Source organism: Microcaecilia unicolor, chromosome 12 (genome assembly GCF_901765095.1).
Source record: "Microcaecilia unicolor chromosome 12, aMicUni1.1, whole genome shotgun sequence".
NCBI classification, from domain to species: Eukaryota; Metazoa; Chordata; class Amphibia; order Gymnophiona; family Siphonopidae; genus Microcaecilia; species Microcaecilia unicolor.
The window spans coordinates 21,302,164-21,327,152 of NC_044042.1; the positions used below are offsets into that span (position 1 = coordinate 21,302,164).

The 24,989-nt window shown below is 44.5% G+C and overlaps 1 protein-coding gene across 5 annotated transcripts in view; it reads right to left on the reverse strand.

The window, feature by feature from the left end:
• Nucleotides 1–24,989, reverse strand: part of SCUBE3 (signal peptide, CUB domain and EGF like domain containing 3) — a 297,033-nt gene that overhangs the window by 39,718 nt on the left and 232,326 nt on the right. For all 5 annotated transcript variants that reach the window (XM_030221603.1, XM_030221600.1, XM_030221602.1 and 2 more), the window contains one exon: nt 19,923–20,039. In XM_030221603.1, coding sequence (XP_030077463.1) covers nt 19,923–20,039 — 117 coding nt within the window. The remainder of the gene's footprint in view (nt 1–19,922; nt 20,040–24,989) is intronic.

Sequence of the window (24,989 nt, forward strand, 5' to 3'; positions counted from 1 at the left end):
TGGGAAAATGTGGGATATAAATGTAATAATAAATAAATAAATAATGGCATCAGGTCCCCAAAAGGAGGAGCCAGATTACAAGTATTTTAGAGGGACACAGAAATGCAAATGTTTTCATGACAGTGTTATGTTCTTGTAAATGGTACAAGTTGCAATGTTAACGGCACCATACATTAATAAAAATATTTCCAAAAAAAAAAAAAAAAGAAATGCAAGTGAATAGCACAGAAAAGGAGAACATAGCTTCAGAAAATAGAATTAGTTCTCTATAATTGCACTCTGAATGTAATTTCATGGATTCATGCTGTTGGATCGTGTAATCTTTGCAAGTTGGCCAAAGTAGCTTGCCAAGCCTTCTGTTTTCTAATTTAAAAGTGCCCAGCAACTCTCATTCAACTACTTATTCCAACCATAGGTGCCTTTCTGACTTTAACTGGAAGTGACAGCAAAACCTAAGCATGCAACTCCCTAAGAGGTGGTTGTATAAATCCATAAAAATATTACCTTCAGAAAACAACAGCTATAGGTAAGTAATTATCCTTTCTGCACAGGCAGGTATTTACATAGACTCGTACTGATGGGGATTAGCAGGCTTGAAGACTGTCTGGAAAAAAAGAAACTAAAAGTCTCGTAAAGACAACCAGACGCTAGAAATAGGCCCAGGAGGTAAGAGGAATGGTGCATTTAGGGGTCGTATTAACAAGCTGTGGGGGCCGTTTTTCCCACGCACCAGGGCCCTTTTTACCGCAGCAGGTAAAAAGCCCCCACACATGGCCATGCAGTAAAAGAACTCTTACCGTGTGGCCATGCGGCAGGGATCCCTTACGACCACCCACTGAGGTGGCAACAAGGGCTCCCGCGGTAACCCAGCGGTATCCGTGCAGCGCACGGCGATGCCAGGTTATCGCAGGTTACCACCGCGCAGGCCATTTCCTGGGGTTTTCTTTTTCCCTCCGGAAATGGCACGCACTTGGAGCGGAACTACCGCCGGTGGCCGCGTTGGGCCGGCGGTAGTTCCGGGCTTACCACGCTTGGTAAAAGACCCCCCTTAGTGAAATTCTCACCTTAGAGCATGTCTTGGCGAGAAAGGACTAAACTCCAGGACCCAGAAATAAAAATTTTCCATCAAGCTTCTGCTCAAAACTTTCTAGGAAAATAAAGCCCAGGACTTTCAGGAAATCTGAAGGCTATCCTGAATTCATTAAGCTCAAAAAATATTGAAGATTTCCTGGGGCTGAAGGATCCTAGTAATAGCGGTAGAAGTAACATAGTAACATAGTAGATGACGGCAGAAAAAGACATGCACGGTCCATCCAGTCTGCCCAACAAGATAACTCATATGTGCTACTTTTTGTGTATACCCTACTTTGATTTGTACCTGTCCTTTTCAGGGCACAGACTGTATAAGTCTGCCCAGCAGCATTATTCACGCCTCCCAACCACCAGCCCTGCCCTCCGCCACCGGCTCTGGCACAGACCATATAAGTCTGCCCAACACTATCTTCACCTCCCAACCACCAGCCCCGCCTCCCAACCACGGGCTCTGGCACAGACCATATAAGTCTGCCCAGCACTATCCCCGCCTCCGAACCACCAGCCCCACCTCCCAACCACGGGCTCTGGCACAGACCGTATAAGTCTGCCCAGCACTATCCCCGCCTCCCAACCACCAGCCCCGCCTCCTGCCACCGGCTCTGGCACAGACTGTATAAGTCTGCCCAGCACTATCCCCGCCTCCCAACCACCAGCCCCGCCTCCCGCCACCGGCTCTGGCACAGACTGTATAAGTCTGCCCAGCACTATCCCTGCCTCCCACCACCGGCTCTGGCACAGACCGTATAAGTCTGCCCAGCACTATCCCTGCCTCCCAACCACCAGCCCCGCCTCCCACCACCGGCTCATGAATGCTCCATGAGGGTTCAAATTCCACTGACATTTCTTGTGAAATAACCTTGAGCCAAGTCGCTTAAAACCCTCCATTGCCTCAAGTATAAACTTACTGGTCAAAATTCAGTGCATGGTGGTCAGCATTCTTTACAGCGCTGACCACAGCACACCACTGCCTTAGGCCTTAGACTGTAAGCCCTCCAGGGACAAGGAAATACAAACTGTACCCGAATATAACTCACCTTGATCATCTACTGAAAAGCTGTGAACTATGTATGAGTATTTCAGCTACGGTCACTGAAATAAGCTGCAGCTAACAGAAAAAGGCCTAATAATTTGCAAAAATTGTTAAAGCTATCCACAAAGAGAGAAAATCTTGTGATTAATAAGTATCATATAGACTAATTTCTTTGCAGCTCGTAACCTTGGGGTCATCTTCGACTCCTCCCTCTCCTTCTCTGCACATATTCAACAGACTGCTAAAACCTGTCATTTCTTTCTCTATAATATCAGCAAAATTCACCCTTTCCTTTCTGAGCACACTACCAGAACCCTCATCCACACTCTTATCACCTCTTGCTTAGACTATTGCAACTTGCTTCTTACAGGTCTCCCACTTAGCCATCTCTCTCCTCTTCAATCTGTTCAAACTTCTGCTGCACGACTAATATTCCGCCAGGGTCGTTATGCTCATATTAGCCCTCTCCTCAAGTCACTTCACTGGCTTCCTATCCATTTCCACATACAGTTCAAACTCCTCTTATTGACCTATAAGTGCATTCACTCTGCAGCTCCTCAGTACCTCTCCACTCTCACCTCTCCCTACATTCCTCCCCGGGAACTCCGTTCACTGGGTAAATCTCTCTTATCTGCACCCTTCTCCTCCACCGCTAACTCCAGACTTTGTTCCTTTTATCTTGCTGCACCATATGCCTGGAATAGCCAGTACGTCAAGCTCCATCTCTGACCATCTTCAAATCTAAGCTAAAAGCCCACCTTTTTGATGCTGCTTTTAACTCCTAACCCTTATTCACTTGTTCAGAACCCTTATTTTATCATCCTCACTTTAATATTCCCTTGTCTTTTGTTTGTCCTGTTTGTCTGTCCTAATTAGATTGTAAGCTCTGTCGCGCAGGGACTGTCTCTTCATGTTCAAGTGTACAGCGCTGCATACGTCTAGTAGCGCTATAGAAATGATAAGTAGTAGTAATAGTAGTAGTGCTTAACCTGGGTTTAAAAATTCTGGAAAAAGTACTGGCACTATAGCTAGAAAACATGCTGCCTAAACTAATCTGGAAGAATCAGGTGGGATTCATTTATGGGAGGTGGTCTTAAGATAGTGAAGGGTGGTACGAGATCTGCAACTCGTGGGATACTGAAAAGGTATTGGGCCATGCTCTGTCATGTCTCTTTCTTGGAAAAAGTACTGGAGGCCTTGGAGGTAGGGAGTAATATTTGCAGGTGGATTAAGGCCCTCTGTAAAATCCCAGAGGAAGAAGTGGTACTAGTGAATAGATTGGGATCATTGCCATATTAGCTCAAACTAAGCAGTAAAAGATACAAAATTTCAACTAATTTGATGTGAACAGTTTTGGATTTTTGAGAGCAAATCACTGGTCAATGAAGATGTTAAGTGCAATTCCATTTTGTAATGTGTGGCAAGATTGGTGGGGTTTTTTTTTTGCATCTTTTAAGAGTAGACGATACAGCCGGCTAATAAAGTTTGTTCTGTTCCAGTAATGTCATCAAGTAGGCGGAGTTTGTCTTTGTCATCAGGAGCAGAAGAATGCCAAGCTTTTTTTTTTTTTTTTTGTTCAATCATTTTTATTAATTTGGATATAACAATAAAAAAGGAAATTAAGTACCATTGACTTAATAACAGTTTAACAAGTTAGAACATGTACACTGACTTATAGAAAAATTATGGACAGTGTTTACATCATCTCTAGAATCCCTGATGCTGTTACATTACAGGTAATTATAACTATAGGAGTAAACATATTATTAAATGTTAGAGGTGGAGATAAGAAATTATACATATATATGTAATTAGTACCCATTTATATTTGCATAGTGCTGGGCAGACTTATACGGTCTGTGCCAGAGCCGGTGGTGGGAGGCGGGGCTGGTGGTTGGGAGGCGGGGATAGTGCTGGGCAGACTTATACGGTCTGTGCCAGAGCCGGTGGTGGGAGGCAGGGCTGGTGGTTGGGAGGTGGGGATAGTGCTGGGCAGACTTATACGGTCTGTGCCAGAGCCGGTGGTGGGAGGCGGGACTGGTGGTTGGGAGGCGGGGATAGTGCTGGGCAGACTTATACGGTCTGTGCCAGAGCCGGTGGTGGGAGGCAGGGCTGGTGGTTGGGAGGCGGGGATAGTGCTGGGCAGACTTATACGGTCTGTGCCAGAGCCGGTGGTGGGAGGCGGGACTGGTGGTTGGGAGGCGGGGATAGTGCTGGGCAGACTTATACGGTCTGTGCCAGAGCCGGTGGTGGGAGGCGGGGCTGGTGGTTGGGAGGCGGGGATAGTGCTGGGCAGACTTATACGGTCTGTGCCAGAGCCGGTGGTGGGAGGCAGGGCTGGTGGTTGGGAGGTGGGGATAGTGCTGGGCAGACTTATACGGTCTGTGCCAGAGCCGGTGGTGGGAGGCGGGACTGGTGGTTGGGAGGCGGGGATAGTGCTGGGCAGACTTATACGGTCTGTGCCAGAGCCGGTGGTGGGAGGCGGGGCTGGTGGTTGGGAGGCGGGGATAGTGCTGGGCAGACCTATACGGTCTGTGCCAGAGCCAGTGGTGGGAGGCAGGGCTGGTGGTTGGGAGGCGGGGATAGTGCTGGGCAGACTTATACGGTCTGTGCCAGAGCCGGTGGTGGGAGGCGGGACTGGTGGTTGGGAGGCGGGGATAGTGCTGGGCAGACTTATACGGTCTGTGCCAGAGCCGGTGGTGGGAGGCGGGGCTGGTGGTTGGGAGGCGGGGATAGTGCTGGGCAGACTTATACGGTCTGTGCCAGAGCCGGTGGTGGGAGGCGGGGCTGGTGGTTGGGAGGTGGGGATAGTGCTGGGCAGACTTATACGGTCTGTGCCAGAGCCGGTGGTGGGAGGCGGGGCTGGTGGTTGGGAGGTGGGGATAGTGCTGGGCAGACTTATATGGTCTGTGCCAGAGCTGGTGGTGGGAGGCGGGGCTGGTGGTTGGGAGGCGGGGATAGTGCTGGGCAGACCTATACGGTCTGTGCCAGAGCCAGTGGTGGGAGGCGGGGCTGGTGGTTGGGAGGCGGGGATAGTGCTGGGCACACTTATACGGTCTGTGCTAGAGCCGGTGGTGGGAGGCGGGGCTGGTGGTTGGGAGGTGGGGATAGTGCTGGGCAGACCTATACGGTCTGTGCCAGAGCCGGTGGTGGGAGGCGGGGCTGGTGGTTGGGAGGCGGGGATAGTGCTGGGCAGACCTATACGGTCTGTGTCAGAGCCAGTGGTGGGAGGCGGGGCTGGTGGTTGGGAGGCGGGGATAGTGCTGAGCAGACTTGTACAGTCTGTGCCCTGAAAATGACAGTTACAAATCAAGGTAAGGTATACACAAAAAGTAGCACATATGAGTTTGTCTTGTTGGGCAGACTGGATGGACCGTGCAGGTCTTTTTCTGTCATCATCTACTATGTTACTATATTCAAAATGCAATTAAACAATACAATATGATACACAGAGTTCAGCAATTAAAACCTTTAAAACCCTACAATATTATGCAGTACAGCCCTAAGCACAGGTAGCACATTTAAACTATTGGAATCCACTTACACTACTGGAAATAAATAAGATTTCAAGCTTTTCTGGAAAGTTAAAAGACCGCTCTCGGGTCTTAAAAACAATGGACAGCTCATTCCACATCTGTGGTGCAGCCACCGAAAAAGCACACATTTGCCAACATTCCAACTGTACCACAGATTGTGCAGGGACATTCAATAACTTCCCTTGGCTAGATCTCAGTGGTTTAGCTGGTTCATAGTTCTCCCTCTCAAAACTGCAAACTCTGCTTCACAGGAAGCCTGTGCAGATCTGCCGTAGCCTGTCAAACACTTTTCCATTTAAGTACATAAGCATACTGGGACAGACCGAAGGTTCATCAAGCCCAGTATCCTCTTTCCAACAGTGGCCAATCCAGGTCACAAGTACCTGGCACGATCCTCAGTCTAGCAATCAATCACTTTTCTGGACTATCTACAAATGCCTCACCAATTCTGCAGAAAGCCACAGGAGTCCGAATGCTAATCACAGAAGTATAAAGTCCAAAACGGTTTGAAATGTCTGGCAAGATAAAGTCGTAAAAATGCATTAGGAACCAGTGCTGAATACTGTGGCTTAAATGTAAGCCCCCTGGGGGAGACAGCAACATGTCACTAACTTTAAATTCCTAAGACAATCCAGGAGTTAGCTCGCCTTCAATTAGCAAGATCTCCGTCTTCTGTGCATTAAGAAGCAGTAAGTTTTCACAACATCACACCATCACTCGCTCACAACATGTCCTGTGGTTGTGGCCCTGAAAGGAAACAACAGATAGCCCTAGATGGAGGGGACAATTAATTTCCAAAGGATTTCTTCAAAGAAATATATATATTTTTTTGTTTGGACTTTGCTCACACCTTTTTCAGTAGTAGCTCAAGGTGAGTTACATTCAGGTACTCTGGATATTTCTCTGTCCCAGGAGGGCTCACAATCTAAGTTTGTATCTGAGGCAGTGGAGGGTTAAGTGACTTGCCCAAGATCACAAGGAGCAGTAGTGGGATTTGAACTGGCCACCTCTGGGTGTCAAGACTGGTGCTCTAACCACTAGGCCACTCCTCCACTCAGCAACATTCCATCTAGAATCTCTAATAGCAACATTCCAGAATCTCAAAAAGTGGCAACATTCCATGTAGAATCTTCAATAGTAGCAACATTCCATATATTTATTTATTTAGATTTTGCTCACACCTTTTTCAGTAGTAGCTCAAGGTGAGTTACTTTCAGGTACACTGGGTATTTCTCTGTCCCAGGAGGGCTCACAATCTAAGTTTGTACCTGAGGCAATGGAGGGTTAAGTGACTTGCCCAAGATCACAAGGAGCAGCAGTGGGATTTGAACTGGCCACCTCTGGATTGTAAGACTGGTGCTCTAACCACTAGGCTACTCCTCCTCTTTAGACTTCTGTTAAACTTCTGAAATGAATTTTTTGAGAAGTAAATAAAGTAGCAGCTATTTCTATAGGGATGGCCTAACAATGCTAAAGATGGAATTTAGATATATATAAAGCAGACACGTTTGTTTGTTTGTTTGTCCGTGTCCGAACTCCTCCGGCCCCCGAAAAGCTACAGCCACCAAACCTGGCAGGCAGACTCTAACTGCCATTGCCGAGGTTATTGTGTAGTTTGAAGTGATTCAGTTGACGGGGGCACTCAGGGGAGGGGGAGCAATACTTCCATCCATTAAATGAATGGGCTGTAGGTCGGAAAGTTCTTCCTTGCTGTTGCTAAGCGACAAACTGCTTGGGACGGGGAGAGGGCTGGTAGAGAGAAACACGGACGGCAGCAACTGTACAGTTGTCCCTCTCTCGTTCTCTAATGCCCACTTCCCTAACAATTTTAGTATAAGGAAGATTCAGAGACTGGTGGGAATTGGGTAGGGAGAAAGTATTGGGGGTCAGGCTGGGAAGTGTGTGTGTGTGTGTGTGTGTGCGCATGAATTCACTACCCTACCAAGGGAACACTCCCTGAAAAGGGGGGAAACTGAATTTCAACATGCCCTTGAAAAGAAGGCTCTGTTTTGACAGGGACATGGTGAAAGCCAAACGGCAGACACTTGCTAGATTGAAAGAGACAACTAATCAAGAAAATCAGCCTAAACAAATTGATCGGAAAAGAAAAGTTAGTGCTAGGTAGGGATCCAGTTAGGGGTGTGCTGGTAAATTTTTAACAACAGGCTCTTTCTCCGGATGTAGCCAGCTCTGCAGTTGGAAGGGCCAGGGGTGGCTGGGGGGGGGGGGGCAACATTTGCCTCTCTCTCCTCCCTCCCTTCGTGCGGGCACGCTAGGCATACCTTTGCTGGCAGCCAATAAACGGACTGCCACCCAGGGGCATAGCCAGACTACAGATTTTTGGGTGGGCCTAGGCAAGAAGTGGGTGGGCACCAAGTGCTTTTCTCTCCCCCCCCCCCCCAACCACCACCAACAAAAATATCTCAGCTGGCGGGGAAATACTTCTTTCCACCATGGCAGTCTGCATACGCTGAAAACTGAGCATGCGCAGGTGTTGGTATCATGGAGAGTAGTGTTTTCGTTACCATTAGGGGGAAGTCTTCAGCTGGCTGAGCTTGGGATCCCCACCAGCTACCACTAAACGTGTAGTACTGTTGGGTGGGCCTGAGCCCTAAGTGGGTGGGCCCCGGCCCACCCAGGCCCACCTATGGCTACACCACTGCTGCCACCACTCCCAAATGCTCGAGAAGTCCCAGCCTGCTGCCCAGAGCTGGAAACAAGGAGCGGGGAGCAGCAGTAGTCTATTTACTTGGCTGGCAGGGCTCAGCATCCCCACCAGCAAAGTAAAAGATAATTCAGCAGGGGGCCCAAGCCCACATTTTGGGAGCCATGGAGGGCCCTACTTTAACAACCGGCTCCCAAAATTCTTAAAAACTTAACAACCGGCTCTTGCGAGCCTGTGAGAGCCTGCTCCAGCACACCACTGGATCCAGTCTTTACATTTTCTGATTTAAGGGAGTATTAAGCTCAATGTCAATGTCACCCTTTCTCACACACCCCAGTCACACTCAGCTATTCTCACACTCCCCCACCCACACTCACCCACTCTAATATAGCACTCAGCAAAACATCTCACTTACGCTCACCCGTTCTTACACACACCTCAGCAAAACAACCCCACTCACACACTCTAGCACCCCCCCTCACACTCACTCCTCAGTACCACACCCACACTGACACTCACCCGTTCTCACACACCCCAGAGTAGAACACCTCCATGCACACTCACCCCTCAGCAGTGCACCCCCACTCAAACACCACAGAATAGCACATCCCCACTCACATTCATCCGTTCTCACACACCCCTCAGCAAAACACCCTCACTCACACTCACCTATTCTCACACACCTCTCAGCAGAAATCCCCCACTCAGACCCTCTTTACCAGTACACCCCCATTCACACTCATGCATTCTCACGCTCACCCCTCAGCAGTACACCCCCACTCGCACATTCTCACCCCCTCTCAGTACCACACCCCCATTCACACTCACCCATTCTCAAACCTACTGTCGACAGTACAGCTCCTCAGAAGCACACCCTCACTCACACTCACCCATTCTAACACACCCATTCACACTCACTCTCAGCAGCATACCCCCGCTCAGCCATTTTCACACACCCCTCAGCACTGTCAATATTTAAGGCTCAATTAAAGTAGAATATATTTAAAGCAGACCATAGTTTTTGGGCCAGTCATGGATCCGGATACAATTCAAAAGACTGCAGTTTCCAGTTCAAGTAGCCTTTGCAATGTCGATAAATAAGGCTCAAGGTCAAATGTTAAAAGTCAAAGGTGACAACTTACAAAACCCATGTTTTTCACATGGCCAATTATGTCGCCTGTTCACAAGTTGGCTCAAATAAGTCTTTATACATATATACTCCAAATCGAAAAAACAAAAAAAGTTGTCTATTAAAATGCATTTGAATGAGAACTTATTACAAATTATATTAAACATATTTATTATTTATCTGCTCCTGTGTGTTCTATTTTTGTATGTACAAATAAAAATACATCTATATACACATATCTATACCTATTCTTCATGTTTCATTTCTCACATTAAAGACAACAAACAAAATGTAACAACTATCAGAAACAAGTTAAAAATATATACTTATACAGTATTTTATTTTTGTTACATTTGTACCCTGCACTTTCCCACTCATGGCAGGCTCAATGCAGCTTACATGGGTCAATGGAGGGATAAGTGACTTGCCCAGAGTCACAAGGAGCTGCTTGTGCCTGAAGTGGGAATTGAACTCAGTTCCTCAGTTCCCCAGGACCAAAGTCCGCCACCCTAACCACTAGGTCACTCCTCCACTTTTGCTTTTCTCAGTTACAAAGTACTAACCTATCACTGAGCAACGACTGCAGGGATAGGTACAAATAAAGTCTAAATGAATTTGCTGAAATGTTAGGACTATCAATTCGCTAATGAGTTGTTAACCATCAATAATTGGATGCTAACAACTAATTATTGACATTAATTAGCACCAATTAGGATTTGCATGTGCATCTGGCTGCACACTATCCTATAATGCTGGACGCCTAAATCCCGACAGCGTGCAACCCAAAAGGGGGTGTGGCCACGAGAGGGGTATAGGTGGGTCATGGGTGTTCCAAAAGGTTGCATGCAGTGTTATAGACTTGGGGGCTGGGATTTACACCATGTTTCAACGGGGGTAAGACTGGTGCCTACTGTTGGGCGCAGGAACTGGAAAACACCCTTTATAGAATAGCGCTTAGCGACGATTTATTTCCGCTGCAATTTTTGAGCACAATTTATAGAACTCCTTCCTTTATGCCTACTACTCATTGACTACGTTTTGAGTGTTGATGATACTTGTTGGTTGCATTTTATTGATTTTATAGATTTTATGTTTTCGATGTGGATGTTTTATACACTTGATATTATTGTATATTTTATTGTATTTTGATGGATATTCTCCTTTTGTATATTGCATTTTAACCTATACACCGTGTTGAACTCTTTTTGGGGAAATAGTGGCCAGTAAGAACTATATTGATATTAACCAGAAGCCTTGAAAACCAGTGCATTGCAATAGTCTAAATGGCTTAGCACTAACATGTGGAGTAAAATGCAAAGGTATTTCTGGTCAATAACAGATTGAATCAATTGGGCCAATTTTAATTTAAAGAAGCATTTGTGCATAATTGAGACAATATCATGTTGAAAAGTCAATTTGTCATCTAGAATGACCCCTAATATTTTCAAGGAGTTAACAACCATGATTCTTGTACCAGTTATATGTGTAATATTGCCAATGCGGTCTGTAAAAATATTACAGCAAAACTAACTAGATAGTACTACTGAATACCGGTAGATAAGGCACTCATTTGTATGGAATTGGGCTTTGGAATATCCGGCCTGATATTTTTACTTGCTTTTGAAATTTAAGAAAGTCAATCTTCATTTGAACATCAATACAACGTTTATTCCAATGCTTGGAGCCCATACAACAGAGTGCTCTGCAACTAACCCTGATGTAAGAGACTTGACATGGGCAGTATTTTGGCCTATTGGCCTGCTTCAGGAGTCTGAAGGATGCCACAGCGTTGCCTATGAGTTTGATGGCTTCTCAACTGTTATATGACATTGGGATAAACCAGAAAAAAAAAACTCTGACAAGGCTGAATTAATCTCATGGTTTCCAAGCCATGTAGTCGTCTGTGAGCCAAATGGCAACTTGTCTGGCCATCAAAAGCCATCCAACTCATAGACATGTTTCAGACTCCTGAAGCAGGCTGATAGGCCGAAACACGGCCTGTGTCGAGTTTGTTTTCATCAACAATAAAGACATTTGTGGCTCTTTCAGTGTACATAGTGTTGCTTGTGCCACCCCTGCTGTTTTCGTGCTATTTGACTTGAGAGCCGTGGAGGTCGGCTCGTCTGTTCTTTTCTTCTGCAACTAACCTTTACATATACTGCTTCTTTGTGAGAAGAAACAAGCCTGATACCCCGTAATGATTTAAACAGTTGATTGGTAATATGCTACACTAACCATTCCTTCAGTTTAAAAATATTTTCTAGAAACCGCAAAATGAAAACGCTTGAGTCCTCACAAATTACTAAGTAGATAGAAGCTGCCTCATAGGAAAACCATTTTGGATACCTCTCCCTGCCTCTACTTAAACCTTCTGGTAGCAGAAGCCCCAAAATTGCAGAACCTCTCCCTGTCTCTACTTAAACCTTCTGGTAGCAGAAGCCCCAAAATTGCAGAACCTCTCCCTGCCTCTACTTAAACCTTCTGGTAGCAGAAGCCCCAAAATTGCAGAACCTCTCCCTGCCTCTACTTAAACCTTCTGGTAGCAGAAGCCCCAAAATTGCAGAACCTACCAAGATAATGTGGCACTAGGTAGTTACATAGAGTCATATTATTATTACTCAAACTTCTCATGAAATCATCATAATTAAAATCCTGGGATACAAGAACTGAGAAAACAAAAGGATTATTTCACCAGAATACAAGCTAGGACTGCCAAGACTCTGTCCAGGAGAGGAATTTTGCATAATCCAATAACAGCAGTCTTTTTACCCGCATTTACTTGTATTGAACACAGCTAAATGCCCACATTCACAGACAAAGGGAACACAAAATGGATGTACACTGAATGAAAACAAGTACTCACGCTAAGAAGTGTCTAGTGAAGAAGACACATGAAGCCACATTTTGCATAGCATGCTGGAATGTCCTGGTCGGGATGTTGGGCAGAAGGCCCTCATAAACATACAGCCAGATCAAGGAGAAGTGAAACAAAACTCTTTTATTAAAACATTACTGCAGCCTGTTATCCCTCATGTAAAGTGAACAACAAGTATAGGCTCTTTTATTCCAGATTCAACCATGCAGGCTTGTAAACTTACTAGTTTTAACCCCACAGCACTTACACATATACACCTTTCCTTGCCAGTTTTTACTACACGGGTCTGCCGCCCACCAGACCAAAACAGTATCGTCATGTAGCTTTAAAGACAAGCTTAGCCAACCTTGTATCAGGTTCTGGCAGCTTAGTTACAAGCTCTGGAGACCCTCACCAATGATATTGCCTTAAAATAGGTGGACTTTTCTGAGGGTACTCTTTTAACAAAAGCATTGAGAGATTTATAAATTCACATCATGAGTGCTGTGGTATAAGTATTAAAAAGTTCTTTACCTTATTTTGTTTTGTTACATTTGTACCCTGTGCTTTCCCACTCATGGCAGGCTCAATGCAGCAGGCAATGGAGGGTTAAGTGACTTGCCCAGAGTCACAAGGAGCTGTCTGTGCCGGGAATTGAACTCAGTTCTCCAGGACCAAAGTCCACCACCCTAACCACTAGGCCACTCTTCCACTCCGCTCCATTTTGCTGTTTGCCTGCTTTATATAGCGTTGATCTTTGGTTCTTTGTATCAGATATGGAATTAGGCCAAGCATTGAATATCCAGGTCAAATTCATCCCACGGTGCCTTAAAAATCGCTGACTCTCGTCATCCGAATTTCAAGCCTACAATTTATTAATCTTCCTCTCCCAATCCTTTTCATACACAGGAAGCAAAGTATTGTGGTTGCGGATTTAGTCTATTTGCACCTGTGGTCGTAAGGGGGTCAACAAACCGGACGAACTAGGTGCCAACATTTGAAAATGGGGTGCCAAATACAATATAAATAGCCCCTCCCTGGACACAAGGAAGGTGCTTGCTCAATATTGGGGGTGCTCAGCACCCACTGGTACCCACAGAGTTGGGCTCCTATGAATGAGACCATTTTAAAATCCATTTCTGTATGTAAAACAATGCTTTATGAGAGGAAACACATGGTTTGAGAACTATATGTCCAATATACATGTAAAGTAACAAACGTCTCATATACCCTGTACATATAGGGCTACCGGTATGACCAGGTTTCCCTGGACACATCCTCCACACGCACCTGATCCTACTGGCAGGTGCGTGTGGCTGAGTCAGCTCGTGCAGCAAAGATCCCCCTTGTGTACTTGGACGTGGCCGGCAGCCACAGCACAGTCAAGGACCCAGAGAGGAGGTTGTCATTGTGTTGGACTCCAACTGGGACTCGTTGGCACTTGGGAGTGTCAGTCATTTGGGAGTCCTTCTGCTGCTCTGTCACTCATCACTTGCTGTGACTGTCACTGGACTGGGTCTGCACTGGCCCACCCCCTCCCCCAGCGACACACACCAGCAAAGTTAGCAACCATTTAATTTCTTGTGTCTTCTTGTTTGTCTCTGCATATATGGTAACCCTATGTATTTATTTTTGTTACATTTGTACCCCGCGCTTTTTCCCACTCATGGCAGGCTCAATGCGGCAGGCAATGGAGGGTTAAGTGACTTGCCCAGAGTCACAAGGAGCTGCCTGTGCCAGGAATCGAACTCAGTTCCTCAGGACCAAAGTCCACCACCCTAACCACTAGGCCACTCCTCCACTCCACGTATAAATTTACCGAAACAAAGGAGGAATCCTTCTTTGCTAAATTGTACAGCGCTGCGTAACCCTAGTAGCGCTCTAGAAATGTTAAGTAGTAGTAGTAAAGGGTTTGCCTTTATATGTGTGCCTACCAGTAATCCCGAAAATACATAAGGCTGAAGAGGGATTAACTCCTGAAAGCTAGTCACAGATGTAATGAGTGAATCCGATAAAAAAAAAAAATTCTCACCCACAGCTTGTTTGTTGACCCTTATTTCTCGAGAAATAGGAAGACAACCCTCCTTTTCACATCAGCTTCCAAAATCTGGAAATGAATTTTACATTGTTTGGCCTGGGCTATAGGAAGCCAATAGATCCAGCTTTTTAGATTTCCATTTTCTTTTCCTTCTTTGGGTTCAGGCAGCTAAAAGGTAAGATATCTACACAAAGGAACTCTGGCAGGACTCACACGTTAATAACTTCAGTTGCAGGGTTCAAGAGTTTTCTTAGGTTAGCATCTGAAACACTACATGTTTTTCAGGAAGGCAGACTTGGATCAGTTTCCAACTGGTAGGACCGTGACTATACAAAACACACACTAAACCAGAAACATGAGCATAGCTGGGCAAGGAAAGAGCTAAAAGGCTGATTAAATTGGTTAACCTCAAATCCACAGCTGGACAAAAAAAAAAAAAACCCCACAACTATTCATTTCAGTGTAACGGTAAATGAAATTGTTGAATTTCATGCCGAGTGGTACCATTCTCAATGACCCACAAGGAAAGCGAGCAGACTGTATCACTTATAACATCCTCCCAACTTCCTCTCGTAGAAGCTATCTTAGAACACTGTAACATCTGTAGATGACAGCACCACATCTATAAGATGCAAGGTTAGCCATGAATGTAGAGAGAAGTGGAAGTCTCCATGATCCCTGGCTACGTTGGTTCAAGAAGAGAAACAGCCAGCGGCAGAAGAAGGTCATGGAGGTCCCAGGCTCGGTCATTGTAATGGAATCCCCATGCTCCTCTCACCAGTGGTGCATCCATTCAAGATGCCTGTGTTTCATATACACCCCCTGTCAATCCCTTCCTTCTCCCTCCCGCCACATCTCTTCCTTCCCTTCCCAGCCCTGCAAAGCTCTCACAATTCCCTCCCTCCCCTCACTTTCCCCTATGCTATAAATCACCTCCAGTCTTCACCCAGGCAGCGCCAGTGGAAGAGGCACTCATAGGCTGCCTGTGGCCTGCATTAGGTAGGGCTTTCTCTCGGAATCATCCCGCCCTTCTGACACAACTTCCTGTTTTCTGACGGGCGAGATGGTTCAGAGAAAAAGCCCTGGTGCAGGCCATAGGCAGCCCATGAGCGCCACCTGTCGCTGGTACTAATCGGGTGAAGATTGAAGATGATTTTAAGGTATGGGGATGGGGGGGGGGGGGGGGGGTTGGAGCAGTGGGAGGGAGAAAGAAGGGAGATGTGGAGTGAGATTCACCCCCTGTTCAAAATTCCTGGCTACGCCACTGATCCTCTTGTCTACCTATGTCTTTTTTTTATTTTATTATCACATTTACATATTGCATCTCTCTACAGATTTGACACGATTTACAATCAATAAAAATAAACAAAAATTATAATTATTATAGAACAGTAATATTCCCTTAACGATACTTTGACTTTGTCTTAACTTAACTCCTCACAATGTAACCCATAATCGAGTTGTAACAAATTGTATCTCCATCATTACAATGTATTGTAAGCCACACTGAGCCCGCAAATAGGTGGGAAAATGTGGGATACAAATGCAATAAATAATAATAATAATACAAACATAGCATATAGGATAATAATCAGAAATAACGTACAAAAGAATAATAGAAATTCAATTTATAAAACAGTAAAATGAAATCAAAGAGGCCTACTGCCCAAATCTATATCATCTACATTTCTGCAGAAAAGGACCAACAAAATAGCCGTTTCTTCTCGCTTGTCTAAAAAACACAAAATTCCTCTATTTTCCTCAGATTATTGGCCCACAGGGGCCATGATAAAAACAGAACTGCGAATCTGTGTCCTCTAGCCTCTCCTCTTTCTTGCCTGACACACATAAGAAACCTTTTTGCAATGACTTACATTGGCGCAATGGTGTATAGGGGTTCAGTAAAACACTTAAGGGCCCTTTTATGAAAGGGAGTTAAGCCCTTGATGCATGGTTAGTGCGTGAGAACAGGCTACTTCATAAACACATTGCGGTATTTTCCTTGGTTTCACTTGCTAAACCGAGCATGACTTATTTCTAAAGAAGTTTCCTCTGAGGGGGCATGGCATGAGTAGAGAGAATGGGTGTGCAGGCATTAACCAGCTAACTTAACATTATGATTAATCAAGGAGGTTTAATTGACGGGAGACAGCGGGAGTGTGCTTGGCCCATTATCTGGCCTGAAGCCAGTAGGCGGAGCTTGCTGCCTTACAAAGTAATGTATTTTGAGTGTATCAAGATGGCAGTGGCTGCATAGGGAAATTAAAGCTCTTTAGGTGTAGACAGCTTCAGCCTTGTCATGTGATGTCGTCTCCTGTCAATCAAACCTTGTGCTAAATGCATGCTAACTGGTTAACATAGGAGAACTTAGCATCTTCTAAACAGGAGGTGCTAAATGCTTCCGCGTTAACTTTGCAGGTACCATGCACTAATAGGAACATTAGCATATGACCTGGAAAAAAAAACCTTAAAACAGTGTCATGCAATATCTAGGCTTAGCGCATGGGAAAGTCCCAGATTACAACGCATTGCACCCAGCGCACTGTACTATTACTACTACTACTTAACATTTCTAGAGCGCTACTAGGGTTACGCAGCGCTGTACAAATTAATAACTAAGGACGTTCCCTGCTCAGAAGAGCTTACAATCTAAAGCTCTTCTGAGCAGGGACCGTCCTTAGTTATTAATTGTAGAATTAATAACTGTAGAACAGTGTTGCGCTTGGCACCAATTCCATAATGGTTTAACGGCAAGCTTGTACTGTTAGAGAATATAGTAGCATAAAGCTGCACTGGCGCACCAAAAAGGTAGGTGTGTGCACTTACAACAGGTCAACGGCTGGCATAAGTGCGTGTGCCTAAGGGTGCCATGCAATGCGTAGTATTTTTATTTATTTATTTGTTACATTTGTATCCCACATTTTCTCACCTATTTGCAGGCTCAATGTGGCTTACATAGTACCGTAAAGGCGTTCGCCAATTCCAGTATGAACAAATACGGTAATGTTGTGGTAGAATAAGGTTCGTGTGTACAGACACATTAGGGAATCGTAGAGAGGAAGAGTTATTATATGTCCATTACGAGCTTTGGTTTCGTTGTGTTGCAGGGTACAGGCATTTAAGTTGGGTCGGTAGGGTATGCCTTTTTGAACAGGTTAGTTTTTAATGATTTCCGGAAGTTTAGGTGATCATAAGTTGTTTCCACGGCTTTTGGCAATGCGTTCCATAGTTGTGTGCTTATGTAGGAAAAGCTGGATGCATAGGTTGATTTGTATTTGAGTCCTTTGCAGCTTGGGTAGTGGAGATTTAGGTGTGTTCGTGTTGATCCTGTTGTGTTTCTGGTTGGTAGGTCTATGAGGTCCGTCATGTATCCTGGGGCTTCGCCGTAGATATTGAGAGAATCCTATGAAGCAGGCCTATCTTCGGCTGCTATGAACTTAGCCGGCCAGTGCTGAATATCGACTTAGCTGGCTATTTTACAGCAGCCAAAAATAAATCGGATATTCAGTGCCGGTCACCAGAAACAACCCAGCATTCAATATCTGTGCTTGCCGCCAGTCTGAATATTGGCCTCATTGTTTATAAAATAGAGCCTAGCACTTATGCAGATAACTCCCAATTATTGGTGCTAATCACGCTCGTACACTGAGCGTAGGGTGTACTATTTGCACCTAAATTTAGGGGCTAGCGTATAGAACTGCCTTTAATGGCTTTATGCCTAGAAGGTCCACCTTTAATAATGCTGAGGTCTTCTGCAATATGACTGCTCTCGTGGACAAGAACCATGAAACAGAGAGGAACAGCAATCCCTACGACCGTAGCAAACCAGACCAAAAAGTAGTGTGAAGGGGTTGGCACTTCCAAGAAACACGAGGGAGACGAGATGATTCTTGTGTGTGATGTTTATTGGGAATACATCAAAATGACTCCACACAGCGGCCGTGTTTCGGCACGTATACACCTGCCTCAGAAGTCTGAAGAATGGTGTATAGTGATTTGTTGGAACGCTGTGCAGCTTGAGTTTGATATGCAATGAGTAAACAGTGTTCCAAATAGGCTAGTGAGGTCAACCTCAAGCACAACTGGATCTTGACAAACATCTGGTGATACCGAGGAGTAACAGTGCACACTTTTACTCCTCGGCAATGTCAGAAATGTTTCTGTTGAGATACAACACAGATACACAGGCAGTGAGGGCTGGCAACATTCACTGTCAGCTTTTTGTATAATGGCTTTCCTCACTTTTATATCTATCCCAGCATTACTGAAGACAATTAACAATTTCACAGCTACTTCTGGATACAATCCAAGCTATTCCCTTTGAATTGTCATATGACTAAGGTCATGGTGAAAACATACTCACTCCGATGGCAAAACAAAATGTGCGTTATCCTGGGATCAATTATGCGTTATCCTGGGATCAATTATGTACACATACTGCAAGAGACCATGGTGTTAAATATCAATGGCTGACTACCCTCTCTCTATCTTGGTGGGGCAACTAGAAAACTGAAATGATAGTCGTCCCAATAGTAAACTATATTAAAGACTCATCTCTTTGAAAAAGTCTATCGAAAAGATCAAAACACATGAAGTCCACACACACTGTAAACAATGAAGCAATACATTCTCCTCAGTACTACTATCCCCCGTAACTTCAACAAACTTAAACCTAAATTTTACAGGTAAAAAACATTAAGCCCGAAAGTTCTCCTGCTAATGTTCTGTTGCCCTACCAGTATCCGTTGTTCTTCTAGTGTTCAATCGTCTTTCTCCATTGTTTTACTCCCCTTAACGATACCTGGACCTTGTTCTAACTTAACTCCTCAAAATGTAACCATAATTGTGTTGTAACAAATTGTACTTCCATCATTACAATGTATTGTAAGCCACACTGAACCCGCAAATAGGTGGGAAAATGTGGGATACAAATGCAATAAAATAAAAATAAAAAAAATAAATATTCTGAGTATGGTTTCTGTAACTTTCCCCATGGGGGTTTATGGGAAAATAGATAAGATACTTCTCAATTTTTTTTGTGGAAAGGGAATAACTTCAGGATAGTGTTAGCCAAATCATAACCTTCAAAGTTTATGGGGGAGTCAGTTTCCCAGGCTTTAGGTTATATCATTTGGCCCGTATTGTATGCCAGAGTAATTTGTGGTTTTGAGATTGATCATTGCTGGAAAATCCAATAAAGATACAGGAAGCCTACTACCACTCACCTTCCCTTAGCTGTAGTCAAAATTACCAGGATTAGACAACCTTCCCATTCTTAGTTACCCTCTAGCAGCATTTAAGGCATTGGACTTAACATGCCAATCCTCTATAGGATTTTCTTTTACCACTGTGTGTGGAATAATCTCTAAGCGGGTAGTTAACTAGAGAAAATGGCGGCGCTGTGGGATTTGGATTCATAAACCTTACTGTTACGCCAATGAGACTGGAATCGGACATTGCTCAACAATCAGTGGAGAACTAGAAGAAGGAAAGATGCAATGGAAAATGTAGATAAAGCTGGTGGAAGATAAGGAGAGGAGGAGAAAAGAGACAGAGTAGCTTTTTGCCCCCTTACCTCCACAGTGAGTTAGGCCGTACAGTATATAGCCCTTATGACAAAGGCACTGAAAGCTCCCTGGAGAGTTGACGCATGTATGATCACAGGTCCGGTCAAATGAGCACTCATCAATATCTGGAAGAGAAACAGAAGACGAGACAAAAAGACTGAAAAAAAAAGGCTACACGGGAAAGCTGCCACGAGGGTGGGCAGGTCTTAAGAAGGACTGGCATCCAAAGAAAAAAAGTGTAATTTTTTTAAATGCTAGAAGCTCCCGGCCAAGGCCATATTATGAGATGCTGTTTTGTTTTAATGTGAAAGTGCCTACTCATTTAGTTCCCTTAGTAAAACACTCCCTGTCAGTGAGTACTCAAACATTTCAACATTTCAAATAACTCTATCAGGCCCATTTTGGGGTTTTTTGTTTTGCTGTACTGTTCTTGACCTCGCAGTCTTTTCTGATACACCACATCCTCACTACAGATGATCGGGGGTGGGGGGGGGGGGGGGGGGTGGGGGGGAACCTGAAAATGAGCGATTCCCTCATCCAGCCTCCTTAAGGCGCCATTTGATCTGAGTGAACTGCCCATTATTTGTACAATAAACTTTACACACTGCAAATTCTCAGCTGGGTTCTGAAGTGAAGCCAATACTATCATTGCCTGAGATACGACCGTCTACTGAGAACTAGACCAATTGTGGTAAGATCACAGGCCTGGATGTAAGCATTTTCGAGAGTTGTTACCGAAGTAACTGCCCACCCCCAGGGGAAAAAGTCTGTGGGTATTTGTACTCATAGTGCCAGCCAGCCTATATTTTCAAAGAGAAATGCCACAGGGAGTGTCCCTTTGAAAATGTGCTTGCGTGCCTTGAGCATCTTCTCAAAATTCTATAACTGGGCGCCTTTATTCCTCACATTAGCATTTACGCATGGAAGTGCACATTTACCCTCTCTTTCTATAAAGCTGGGCGACCAAATTTCCAACTAGTGTACAAATTTGGGCGCACAGGTTATAGAATAATGCCAGTTGTCCACCTAACTTAATTGTTAAATTAGGCGCCAACTGGCATTATGTACAAATAAGAGCTCTTAAGTGGCATTAATTGATGCTAATTGGCACTAATCAAGTTATGTGTGTAACTGCGCTTAGGCACCATTCTGTAAACACAGGGCCTGATATTCAGCTGGCAACAGGCAGTGCTTTTCTTGTCCGCTGCCGGTGTTAAACCTGGATATTTCAGCAACCGGCACTGACTATCTGAGGGGTTTTAATTGCTAAAATGTTAACCGGTTAAGCCGATATTCAGCGCTAACCAGTTAACTTTGTAGCGGTTAAAGATAGGCCTGCTAATTATGTGGCCTATTTTAACTGCTGAGCGCTGAATATTTATTTATGACAAGTTCGGGCTCAACGTGGCTCACATTAAAAGTAGAAGCAAAACAGCAAAAGTAGAGGCTGACAAATTCGCAAACCAATAGGGAGATAATCTCAAAAACCAGTTTATTCAGAATATTCATATGTCACATGGTGTTTGCTGATCGGTTGGCTGTTCTTTTGTTCTCTCTGTGGATTAACTTGCATACATAAAGGAATTCAAGCCTATCAGCTTCTTCTCAGAGCAAGTTGATTGTGACCCCTGAGGCAGGCGCTTTGGCGCCGAAACACGGACCGTGTCGGGTCCTTGATATTGATATGAATATTCTGAATAAACTGTTTTTTGAGATTATCTCCCTATTGGTTTGTGCATTTGTCAGCCTCTACTTTTGCTGTTTTGCTTTGACTTTCCGTGGAGGCTCCTCCTGTCTTCTTGGATTTGCTCTTCACATTAAAAGTAGAACATTTGATAACAACCTCGGTGGGGGGGTGGGTGGGGCGGCGAGGGCGGCAGGGGTGGGGCCCTGGGGGCGGCCTTGCCCTGGGCCCGGCCCAGTCTCTCGGTGGCCCTGAGTGCTCCAATGGCCACGCGGCAAGTGCTTCACTTGCCGCACGGCCATTTCTTTTAAAAAAACCCCCAAAACTGAGCCTTTTACCCGCTGCACCCAACAGACAGGACTTAACAAAGATCTGGGTTTTCTAGCCCATTATAAACCATAAAGTTGTATTACTATGTTTATCACCCTCCTCTCACCTACCCACCCCCACCCTGTTAGACTGTCATAGTAATGCTTGAATGTTTTCACTTATATACACTGTCAGCTAGCACATTTTCTTATTTCCGATCTGACGAAGAAGGGCAACCTTCGAAAGCTAATCAAGAAATGTATTAAGTTATGTCCAATAAAAAAGGTATCATCTTATTTTCTTTTCCATGTTTTATTTTGTTTGATTTCTATTGATTACCCGCTGCAGTAAAAGGGGGCCTCAGTGAGCGTCAAAAACATGTGCTGACGCCAACACAGGCCCCCTTTTGCCACGGCTTAGTATAAGGACCCCTTAGGAAGGGGGTTTCATCTCTATGTCGCACGATATAGCTGGTTAGCGGCAAGCTGCTAACTGTGGGTATTCAGCAGGAGATAACCAGTTATCTCTAGCTGAATATCTATGGTTAGGTGCTGATATGCTATTTAACCAGTTAGCAGCCATATCTGGCTGGTTAAATAGCTTTGAATATTGGGGGGGGGGGGGGGGGGATAGTGGTCTGGGTGAGGACAGTTTTTAATACTTGTATTTATTGGGTTACTTTAAGAAATTTGTGTACATTGTTTAAATAAATGTATGTACAGTTGTTGATCTTAATAAAGAATCATCTGGTTCCAACTTGCGTTGTTTGACTGTACTTCTTTTTTTTGCCCTTTGGCTTGTTCCAGTCGTGGAGATATTTCTTCCTTTGTTTTAAATAAATGTAACAAATTATTTAAAACATAAGTACATAAGTAATGCCATACTGGGAAAAGACCAAGGGTCCATCGAGCCCAGCATCTTGTCCACGACAGCGGCCAATCCAGGCCAAGGGCACCTGGCAAGCTTCCCAAACGAACAAACATTCTGTACACGTTATTCCTGGGATTTTGGATTTTTCCAAGTCTGTTTAGTAGCGGTTTATGGACTTGTCTTTTAGGAAACCGTCCAACCCCTTTTTAAACTCTGCTAAGCTAACCGCCTTCACCACATTTTCTGGCAATGAATTCCAGAGTTTAATTACACATTGGGTGAAGAAAAGTTTTCTCCGATTTGTTTTAAATTTACTACACTGTAGTTTAATCGCATACCCCCTAGTCCTAGTATTTTTGGAAAGCGTGAACAGACGCTTCACATCTACCTGTTCCACTCCACTCATTATTTTATATACCTCTATCATGTCTGGTGATGTATATTACGTGCTTAGAAAAAAAAACTTTAGCCAGAGTTCTGTCAAAATATGCCTTTACCAGCCTTAAGTTGCTGTTTGGTTGGTTCAAGGGATGTCTCAGATAAAATGCAAGAGCAGACAATTGATAGGCTGGTGCATGGTCCCACCCCTGAAGACCTGGACTGGTCCTTGGGAACTCAAAGGAAAGCTTTCCCACCATTTTGACAGTTGACAGTGCTAAAGCAATGTGTGGTCACGGTCCGCAACCAAGAATTCTCATACTGAATCTATGACGATGTTATGTTGATGTTGAAGTTACACCCGTGCTGCATTATTAAAGTGTTCAGCATCAAGAGGAAGAAGAACTGATGAGCTGAACCCTGGACCAGTATGCCAGTATGGGGGCAATTCTATAACTGGGCACCAAAGTTAGACACCTAGATGCAACGCACTGAGCGTGAATTCTATAACTGAATTTTGGCATTGATATTCCGCTATGGAAATAATACCGGTGTAAATCGGCATCTACCCGTCTACAATTAAATACACCCACTTACACCATACCAATAGCAGGCGTAAATCCAGTTGATACCACACTGTTCACAGAGGAGAATATTTATGTTTTATTTTTTAATTAATTTTATTAATTATTAAACCAAAACCACACCCACAATCCCATGATATATCTCATTTGGCCATTCAGCTTTGTCCACTTTCCGTTTTCCAAGTTCTTTATGAATGCTCCCTTCCAGAATTGCCAATTGTACTATAAGAGAGCTCAGAGAGGTTCTGACAAGTGCACTGAAGGGTGTGTTCAAAAGATCTTTGGAGACCAGTGAGGTTCTGTGGACAGGGGAGTGGTCCTACAGTGCTGAGTCAGTTTATCCTTAAGGAAAGACTAAGTGGTCTCCTACAGTGGCAGCTTCTGTGGTACATCAGAAAGTGGCTGCAGTTGAAACAAACGATAGGTCCTGACAGCCACACAAACTCAAAGAACCATCAATATGTTCAGGGTGAGGCAAAACAAAGTAACCTCCTAGAGGTTTTTTTTTTGCCATTTTCTCAGCAACGGCTTTGAATTTCAACGAGAAACTTACGTACTTATTTAGTCATCACACTTACGTATTACTATTAAACAACATTTAATTATATTAAGCTGTTGATGTTACTGACATTTTAGCGTTACTACCTAGTGGTTTTTGCATGTTAAAAATGTTTGAGCTAAAAGATAGTAAAATAACATCATTCAAACAATACTATTAACAACGTGCCTGAATTTCGCAGTCACTGTGAATGCTCAAAGTGTCCACCCCCAGCTTTAACACGGGCCTTCAGTCACTTTGGGAAGTTCTTAACAAACTTGTCGATTGGTCCCTGTGACAGGCTGTCCCAGATCATCTGCAGCTATTCCTTGAGTTCGATGACTGTTTGCGGCTTTGGGTGGAACATGTGATAGGCCTCCAACATTGCTCCCCAGACAAAAGTCTATGTCACTGTGACATCATTTACAGTAAGCTGTTACCCAGGTGTGAAGGAGTGGATAGTATAATGAAGAGCACTCCCTCATGGATGATGCAGTTCAGCCTCCTTGCAGCAGGGGGCACTAGTCTGCCGAGACGGAGGCTGAGGCTGAGACTGAGGCAGTTGCTGAGTCAAAGAGGCATGGCTCATATCAGGATGGAGCTAAAAGCCCTGACGTTGAATAGGTCAGGGAGACCCTGATACAGAGGTCCTGAGAGGAGAGAAGCCGCCCTCTAGTGTAAGGGTTCCCTTGCTGATGTGTAGTGATTGTGA